The sequence below is a fragment of the Siphateles boraxobius genome, unplaced genomic scaffold (genome assembly GCF_051911475.1).
Source record: "Siphateles boraxobius isolate OS27281-9 unplaced genomic scaffold, OSU_SipBor_1 17, whole genome shotgun sequence".
Taxonomy (NCBI): Eukaryota; Metazoa; Chordata; class Actinopteri; order Cypriniformes; family Leuciscidae; genus Siphateles; species Siphateles boraxobius.
This window is the reverse complement of record NW_027508777.1, coordinates 7,511,526-7,519,304: the sequence shown is the minus strand read 5'-3', so window position 1 is coordinate 7,519,304 and position 7,779 is coordinate 7,511,526. Positions and strand designations below refer to the sequence as shown.

The 7,779-nt window shown below is 36.6% G+C and overlaps 2 protein-coding genes across 6 annotated transcripts; one reads left to right on the top strand and one right to left on the bottom strand.

The window, feature by feature from the left end:
* Window positions 1–432: 432 nt before the first annotated feature.
* On the bottom strand, window positions 433–7,779 carry LOC143740246 (uncharacterized). Of its 4 annotated transcripts, XM_077232314.1 has the most exons (12): window positions 7,688–7,779; window positions 4,757–4,923; window positions 4,530–4,656; window positions 4,202–4,414; window positions 3,630–3,720; window positions 2,209–2,710; window positions 2,077–2,114; window positions 1,894–1,987; window positions 1,489–1,660; window positions 1,309–1,391; window positions 1,176–1,230; window positions 433–1,098 (listed from the first exon to the last, which is right to left on the bottom strand). In XM_077232314.1, exons 9-12 carry the CDS (start codon window positions 1,565–1,567, stop codon window positions 950–952), a joined length of 366 nt encoding a protein of 121 aa, XP_077088429.1. In that variant the 5' UTR covers window positions 1,568–1,660; window positions 1,894–1,987; window positions 2,077–2,114; window positions 2,209–2,710; window positions 3,630–3,720; window positions 4,202–4,414; window positions 4,530–4,656; window positions 4,757–4,923; window positions 7,688–7,779; the 3' UTR covers window positions 433–949. The 4 variants fall into 4 exon arrangements, with proteins under 4 accessions (XP_077088429.1, XP_077088430.1, XP_077088428.1 ...); XM_077232312.1 differs by lacking the exons at window positions 3,630–3,720; window positions 4,202–4,414; window positions 4,530–4,656; window positions 4,757–4,923; window positions 7,688–7,779 and having other exon boundaries at window positions 562–679; window positions 954–1,098; window positions 2,209–2,299; window positions 2,436–2,498; XM_077232315.1 differs by lacking the exons at window positions 3,630–3,720; window positions 4,202–4,414; window positions 4,530–4,656; window positions 4,757–4,923; window positions 7,688–7,779 and having other exon boundaries at window positions 1,905–1,987; window positions 2,209–2,299; window positions 2,436–2,498.
* On the top strand, window positions 2,742–6,166 carry LOC143740245 (uncharacterized). Of its 2 annotated transcripts, XM_077232310.1 has the most exons (9): window positions 2,742–2,843; window positions 2,935–3,013; window positions 3,439–3,550; window positions 3,646–3,765; window positions 3,851–3,907; window positions 4,031–4,456; window positions 4,558–4,707; window positions 4,806–4,900; window positions 5,764–6,166. In XM_077232310.1, the coding sequence occupies exons 2-6, from the start codon at window positions 2,936–2,938 to the stop codon at window positions 4,180–4,182; spliced, it is 519 nt and encodes a 172-aa protein (XP_077088425.1). In that variant the 5' UTR covers window positions 2,742–2,843; window position 2,935; the 3' UTR covers window positions 4,183–4,456; window positions 4,558–4,707; window positions 4,806–4,900; window positions 5,764–6,166. The 2 variants fall into 2 exon arrangements, with proteins under 2 accessions (XP_077088425.1, XP_077088424.1); XM_077232309.1 differs by lacking the exon at window positions 2,742–2,843 and having other exon boundaries at window positions 2,912–3,013.

Genomic DNA, 7,779 nt, shown 5'->3' with positions numbered 1-7,779 from the left:
GTTAGTATTTGGTTCCCAAAAAAATAACCAAACGAGAACCAAAAACTAACGTTAGGGGAACGTTATGTGTTAGCTGGGACGTTGTAAAGACGTGGTCAACTGGTCACCAGATAACTTAATACAATTTTTGCTGAATTACGTACATTTCCCAAATAATATATAAATGGCGTTTCACTAGGATAATACTTGCAATTTTTTAACTACTTTTGTTTTATTAGATTTTGGATTGTCTTCCTCTGTCGCCTCAGTTTTAATTGCAAGGTAAATAATATTACTTAGCTGCTCCTAAATGTGTTGTCAGTAATATATGTTGTATATTTTATTTTTAAACTTACATTGGATATTTATATTTGGTAATTTTTTTGTGATGGGACAACTATCCATACATAGGCTATTTATGTAGATTCAGAAATTAAGAGAGCACTGCAAAACTTCCAACTTGATAAATAGATTTTTTTTATATATTTGCAGTTTAATTTCATGTGAATTGTTCAATATATAGCAAAGTAACATTTTACCAATTAATATCTATTGCAAGTGCCTAAAAATAACAAACCATTCACATTGATGTGTTGCAGTTTTTGTCCATAAGTTCTTTCATTTTGCCTTCAACACTACAAGGTAAGACATTTACAAATTTACAGTAACATGTTCTTTCTAGTAGGATTTGGTTTTAGTGCTGAAAGACCACAAAAGGACCAAACATTACAAAAATACAATATTTAAAAATAAAATCTGATAATCAGTGATCCCTAAATATTTAAGAAAAATAAGACAATTTAAATAACTTGAAAGCTCAGATTGGGTATATAAAAAAAAAGGGTGTACAAATTAAATATAAATTAAATAAATGCTACTCTCCTAGAATGAGCTCTGAAAAGAGAGAGATGCACAGGAAATATGTGCATGCTTGGAGAACCACAAGGCAGGCATTGTCCAGATCGCCATCTCACCTGGAGACTAATCCAGCCGTTGAAGTACAATCACTTGATCTTCCAGTTGAAGAACAATCAGAAGGTGCTGACGGAGTAGTAATGTCAGTTGATATGGAGCAGAATTGTGAGGAATATTCATCTGACACTGAACACCATTCGCACTCTGAAAATGCAAGAGAACAGCCAATAGCAACAACATGGGAGGTAATTAACAGCTTGAATGAATCCTTGGCCTTTCACCTTGAAGACGACGACAGTAAGGACACGTCACTGGCAGAAGAGCTGTCCACTTGGGCTATTGAAAACCAGATAAAACACAATGCACTTGACAACCTTCTTAAATTGTTAAAAAGGCATGGACACAGTGAATTACCCTCAACTGCCCGGACCCTTTTGCACACTCCCCGGCAACTTGACACACAGCAATCATCTGGAATGGAATACGTTTACTTTCCACTAAAACAGAAATTACAAGAAACGTTAGAAAGTTACCCACTTGATGAAGTAGTTAAACTCCAATGTATTGATTTATCCCTGAACGTTGATGGATTACCACTGTACAAAAGCTCCAAAACATGTATGTGGCCAGTCCTTTGCGCAGTCATGCTAGATCCTGTTACCATTTTCCCCATGGCTCTGACATGTGGTGCAAGTCGACCAACAGATCTTGGTTTTTTGGAAGACACAGTAAGGGACCTGGGTCATCTGATGAATGACGGGATTACCTTCATGGGAAGAAAAATAAATGTCAATCTGAGGTGCTTTGTGTGTGATGCTCCAGCTCGTGCATTAGTGAAAAATATTAAACTGTATTCCGGGTACTTTGGCTGTGACCGATGTGAGCAAAAAGGTGTGTGGTTAAACAGAGTCACATACCAAGAGACTGCTGACCTCACACTCCGGACAGATGAAGCATTCAGAAACCAAACACAATTTCAGCATCACCATGGGAACACACCTGTGTCTCACCTCCCCATAGACATGGTGAGGTGCTTTCCCATTGATTACATGCACCACGCTTGTCTCGGTGTAATGAAAAGGCTCCTGCTCATCTGGACCAGAGGAGACAGAGCTGTGAGGGTTTCGGCCAGCCAAACCAAAGAGATTAGTGCAAGACTGCTGTCTCTCCGGAACTGCATACCATCTGCATTTGTGCGAAAGCCTAGGGGTCTTGAGGAGCTGGACAGATGGAAAGCAACCGAGTTTCGTCAGTTCCTTTTATACACAGGGAAGATTGTGTTAAAGGGAATACTGCCAGATGACATGTACTTACACTTCCTTTCTTTCAGTGTGGCCATGGCAATCCTAGTATGTCCAAGTCTTGTGCAGGAACATTCCAAATATGCCAATGAACTGCTGCAATACTTTGTGGAAAAAGGTAGGACACTCTATGGACAGGAGTTCCTCGTGTACAACACCCATACCATGCTGCACATAGCAAGTGATGCAGAAAACTTTGGTTGTCTGGAAAATTGTAGTGCCTTCATGTTTGAAAACTACCTGCAGTCACTGAAGAAGATGGTGCGTTCTGGCAGACACCCACTGATTCAGGTTTCTAAGAGACTGGAAGAGATGAGCAAACAGAAAAAAACTCCAAACAATACAAATGTACAGAAAATCTCTACAAAGGCCCGAGACTGTGCATACATCCTCAGTGGGGGCCAATGCTGTGAAATTCTTCAAGTGCCAGACAAGGAAGAAAGAGTGCTTTGCCGTGTGTACAGTAAACCGTACCCTCTGTTCCACAGCCCATGCATGTCATTTTTGATTGGTGCCTACACGTACAACCAAAAAAACAACACTATCAAATGGATTCCAACATCAGAACTCACAAAACATGCGATAAAGATGAATGCAGAAGACAGGAGTGTGATTTTTCTGTCATTGCTCCACAAGTTATAATCAAAGGTAAAAGGTTGTCATATGATGTGATTTGAGGCGATTGGTAAATATAATTAGCTTCTTTTCCATTTATAATGATTTTTCTTGCTTCTTGCAGAATGTATGCAATAGTTGAATTTTTGGAGGAGGGGACTTGTGATTTGGTACTACAGACCTGGCTTTTTGAAGAAGATGAGGTATTAAATCTCACTTGTATCAACAACATACATTAACAAATATCTTTACATTCACCATGAAAATCAAAATGGACAATTCTTGCTTTTATGGAACATAACAGTGCATCTTTAAAATTATTCATGCACATTTTTTGTAAAGCACTTTTAATCTTTTTTTACAAAAGTATTTGCATGCCCTCCTTGTAAGGACAACTCTTCTATTTTTTTTCCTCATGTTTCTCTTTTCAAATTTAACACATTGTTCTCCCAACGAATGTTAGTTCCATTTAGCGTGTTTTGAGTACAATTCTCAATTATTAACATTTACATCTAACTTTTTACTTGAGTTAGATTTTCAGTTACTATTGCTTTCATATTACAGTTTGCAATTATTTTCTACTTCTACAATATTTATTTCATAATTTAATTGTACTATTTTAATGCAGGTACAATACTGTTACTGGCCACCAATTAATGTGACCAAAAAAATTAAAAGGCTTGAACTACCTGATAAAAAAAATTGGACCAGGCACAGGGTCAGAGTGTTTGCAAAAACAGGTATTTCATTTTACTTTAAAGGACCATTCAAACAAAATGTTAGTGCAACTACTGTTAAGGAATGCTAAATTATACTCACTGTATTTTTACTTCAGGTGACTATGAAACTGCTAAAAAGTGGTCCAAAAGAGCAGCTGTGCAGTCTTCTGTGGAGAGCTCTGATGACGTTCCTAAGAGAAAAAAACGACAAGTGTGTCTCAGCAGCTCCGATGAAGGTATGAACCTGAGCATGTGAAAAAGTTTACCAGTAAACAATTAAAGTAATTCAAAAATCATTTTTATTCATTTTTTTTTTTAAAGATACTTCTTCAGTACCTCACCCCAAAAAGAAGAACCGGGTGAACTGTACAACAACTGGTAGGCCTTTCTTAGTTTTAATTTTTTTACTTTACCACAGTGTTTGGGGGTTTTCAGAATACCCAAATTAATTTCATTAGTTGATTGATACCAATACCAGTACATTTCATTTCTTATTTACAGTGGAACCTCAGCTGCCATTTCCCCCAGCATTTAAACCGAACAAACAAACCACACTAACGCAATCAAGACCTGAAGATTGTACCATTCTTGATGCATCATTAAGACCAGCGCCTCCTAGAGACATCCAGAAGAATGGTAAATGCAAAACATAATTTGAAACTTAGTTTTTACCTTTATTTGAATGAATCAATATTGATTCTCCCAGATCACCTCCTGAGCCTACTCACTCAGAGAATCATCAGCATAGAGAGTGAGATGAAGGCGATGAGGAGCTCAACAGCAGCCCTGTATGAACTCTATGCTCGTGCCCTGGGTGATGGGACTAGTCAGCGAGTGGAGGAGATGAGCCTTGATGTGTGTGGCACTATGGAGGAACTCCTCTCTCTTGAAGAAAAAATGAAAGAGGAGACATTTCGGAATAGAGTGGTATGTGAATAGTGAACTATACGTGAAATGACAAAAAAGTGTTAGAATTAAGTTAAATAACAAAAGTTATTACCATTTTGAAAATGTATTCCATCTTGTAGACACACCATTTAAGTCTTGTTGGAGGTCCGAACCCTGGGGAAAACACCCGGCGGGTGATGCGGGCAGTGGCCTCCTACAGTGTTTGGAAGGAGTTTAGTCTGAAGGGGAAGAAAGGGAAGAGACCACTGCAGAACTTGAACATTATGAAGGTCATAAAAAGTAAGTCCAATATGTTAGTGACTCAAAAACCTGTATTACCAGTACTTTTTAAACCATTGCTGCATAATTATGGAATTTAATATTACAGAGGCAGTGATGATGTCCAATCCAAGAATCCAGCAAGCAACAGTGGAGGACATTGTGGCAGACACACTTAAGCATGCACCAGCAAGGTGTCAGAATGTAAGCTCCTTTGGTGCAGTTTGCTGTAAAATAGTTATTATCATTATATTCTAATTATATCATTTAAAAAAGGGAGATGACATGTTCAGTTCACTTAGTAAAAGTAGAAACAATGTGAAGTTGACCGCTTAGTCACTGGTTTGATTTACTTACACAAACAAAGAACATCTGACTGTACATGTGAGTGGAACATTTCACATTATGTCGTTTAGGTCAATTAGGCTTGGGGTATGTTTGAATTTTAACTATTCCAATTCCGCTCATTCGAATCTAATTAACGTTAGGTAAAACAAAAGTTTGGATCTCGTGCTATAAACTAACATGATTAGCGCATCTCACCTCGTCATAATTTTCATACAGTTGACATCTGACAATCATAACAACAAATAAAATATTAGAATGAAAGATATGATTCATGGTTACTCACACAGCGCAGCTGAAGTTTTTTCTTATATCGTTCATTCAACAACTGCCGAACAAACGTCAGTTCTTCTTCATTTTGGTTTAATGGCGGGTTGCGAACCAACATGCCGCCACCTACTGTGATGAAGTGTGAAGAGAACTGGTTTTCTCACGTAATCCCTATATAGGCTACTATTTTTTAATCCACTAATACTAATAAACTCACTATTGCATGTATTTGTTTCCTGCATTTGAGCCATTTAGTAAACACAATTACTGGATTTATAGTATATTTATAGTTATCTTATATGATTAATATAATGAAACCATCATATTTTAAATAAATCATATTGACCAGCTGAATCTAACATTTAATTTAATTTCAACAAATGTCAAAGTCAACTAAAAAAAATTATGTGCAATTAATTGTATAAAACTGAAATATACTTTTCATTTTGCAGAAGCAGGACCAGAGAAAAGGTGTGCAGCAGCATGATGACGATGATGAAACACTCCTACTTTTTGAAGACGAATAAGACTTTTTTATTCATTAGAAATTTTCAATGTTTTTTTTTCTTTTTTTTTTTTCTTAAAGATCAAATTAATTAAAATTAATGTATATGCCAAATTTTCACTTCTCAATAACTTTGTTGTTAACTTTTACAATATATATTAAAAAATTAAATGTTAATTGTTTATTAGCTTACTGTGGAAAATGTCATCAACTAACTGCTGATTAATAAATGATATGAATGTTTTCTAGTTGATTGATTCTTGAGGCACACGTGTGTGACACATTGATGCATGCGGTGCATATAGGCTACACACAATCGTACAGGTAACACACTGAATAAATGCTGATTAGAGATTTTTTTTATGTGGTTTTGGTCGTTGCTACAACTAACACGGTGCTTTGATGTTACGTCCTCACAACATACCAGTTTGGTCATTGAGACGTACTCATCACGTTCTTGCGACGTACCACTATAACGTCGCCACGACGATTATGGGAATCACAAAGTTACGTCGCTGGAACGTTATGTGGTACTTCGCTACAACTAACACGGTCCTTTGATGATACGTCCTCACAACATACCAGTTTGGTCATTAAGACGTCCTCATCACGTTCTTGCGACGTACCACTATAACGTTGCCACGACGATTATGGGAATCACAAAGTTACGTCGCTGGAACGTTATGTGGTACGTCGCTACGACGAATATGGTCTGGTCCGGTTACGTCTTCACAACGTAACTGTTTTAGCTGGGGAACGCGCTGTCTGTGAATGTCCTGCTGACACTGACGACGCGCATCGCGTGCCAGAATCGACTTCTCTTTCGTGCTTGAACGAATAATAACACACAGTTATGCCAAAATGTCAGTTTTGTTGAGTATCCTCATGAGAGCAGTCTTAAATTAGTTAAAGTCTTAAATTAGAGTTGTGAGAAGATGGGACGCGTGTGAAATAAACAAGTGCAGCAGTGACAACAGAATCAAAGAACAGGTAACAGAGAAAATTACTCACTGCTCTTGACTAAAGAACGCTTGTAGCTTTAATAAGGATTCATCTATATTTCATTTATAATTTATGCAGTGAAGACTGTAAAGTGTTTGATAACTTCATTCAATTTCTGTGTATTTCCTGACATCAGTAGCAGTATTGGTATCAGTGATACTGGGCTTCATTCATAAAAAAAGATGCCATTAAACAATTATTTAAAATATACTTCTTTATGTTGTTTATACATTAATTTGGAGATTAACTGTGAAATTATTACATTATAAAATATATTAAAAACAAGCTATCTTGTGCAATTATAACAAAGTTAGCCCAATATAAAACACAAATAGGCCTACACTGAGTGAGCAAACATTTTGGTGAGATTTGAAATGGTAATTGAGCAATGTTTTGCTGAATTATGAATAAAAGCCTTAATCAAATATGTCATCATGTGAAGTGATCTCTGGAGAAGAAATTAATGATTTCCTAGACTTTAAATGGATGGACAAAAAAATTGATAATATTAAAAAATATCTATATGACAGTAGGCCTATATACGGCAGTTATTCCCTGTGGTATTGAAAATCAATACATTTCAAGGTATAGAATCAAAGTAGTATCGTGACAACACTAGTGTAGGGTGCCACAAATTTTTTAAAATTTTCAAAGGGTGCCTCGACTGAAAAAAGTTTGGGAAACACTGCTCTAATCTGAGGTTAACATAATTCTTATTTTTCTGCTTAAAAAGTTAAAAATGTGCACTTTACATTTTATGCAATACAACTTTGTTAGGTATGAATGTTAAAAATAATTATTTTGCACAAAATAGAGACGACAGTAACAAGTCTTTTGATACTTTAGCTAAAGTGCTATGTTGAGCTTACCTTGAGATTTAGCCAACATTAACACACATGTCGGTTTGGGGCAAGTTGTCTCACTGACTTTGGGGCAAGTCGTCACATGTGACAACTTGCCG

What these genes read in the sequence shown, in the direction of transcription:
- LOC143740246 (XM_077232312.1), bottom strand. Translation starts at nt 1,567, where the DNA reads ATGGGGAAAATGGTAACAGGATCTAGCATGACTGCGCAAAGGACTGGC. An exon ending in TTTGGAGCTTTTGTACAGTG is followed by an intron (nt 1,392 to 1,488) that starts GTAATCCATCAA and finishes TTTCTGTTTTAG; the next exon opens with TGGAAAGTAAACGTATTCCA. An exon ending in TTACTGTCGTCGTCTTCAAG is followed by an intron (nt 1,099 to 1,175) that starts GTGAAAGGCCAA and finishes TTGCATTTTCAG; the next exon opens with AGTGCGAATGGTGTTCAGTG.
- LOC143740245 (XM_077232309.1), top strand. Translation starts at nt 2,912, where the DNA reads ATGATTTTTCTTGCTTCTTGCAGAATGTATGCAATAGTTGAATTTTTG. An exon ending in GGCTTTTTGAAGAAGATGAG is followed by an intron (nt 3,014 to 3,438) that starts GTATTAAATCTC and finishes ATTTTAATGCAG; the next exon opens with GTACAATACTGTTACTGGCC. An exon ending in GGTGAACTGTACAACAACTG is followed by an intron (nt 3,908 to 4,030) that starts GTAGGCCTTTCT and finishes TCTTATTTACAG; the next exon opens with TGGAACCTCAGCTGCCATTT.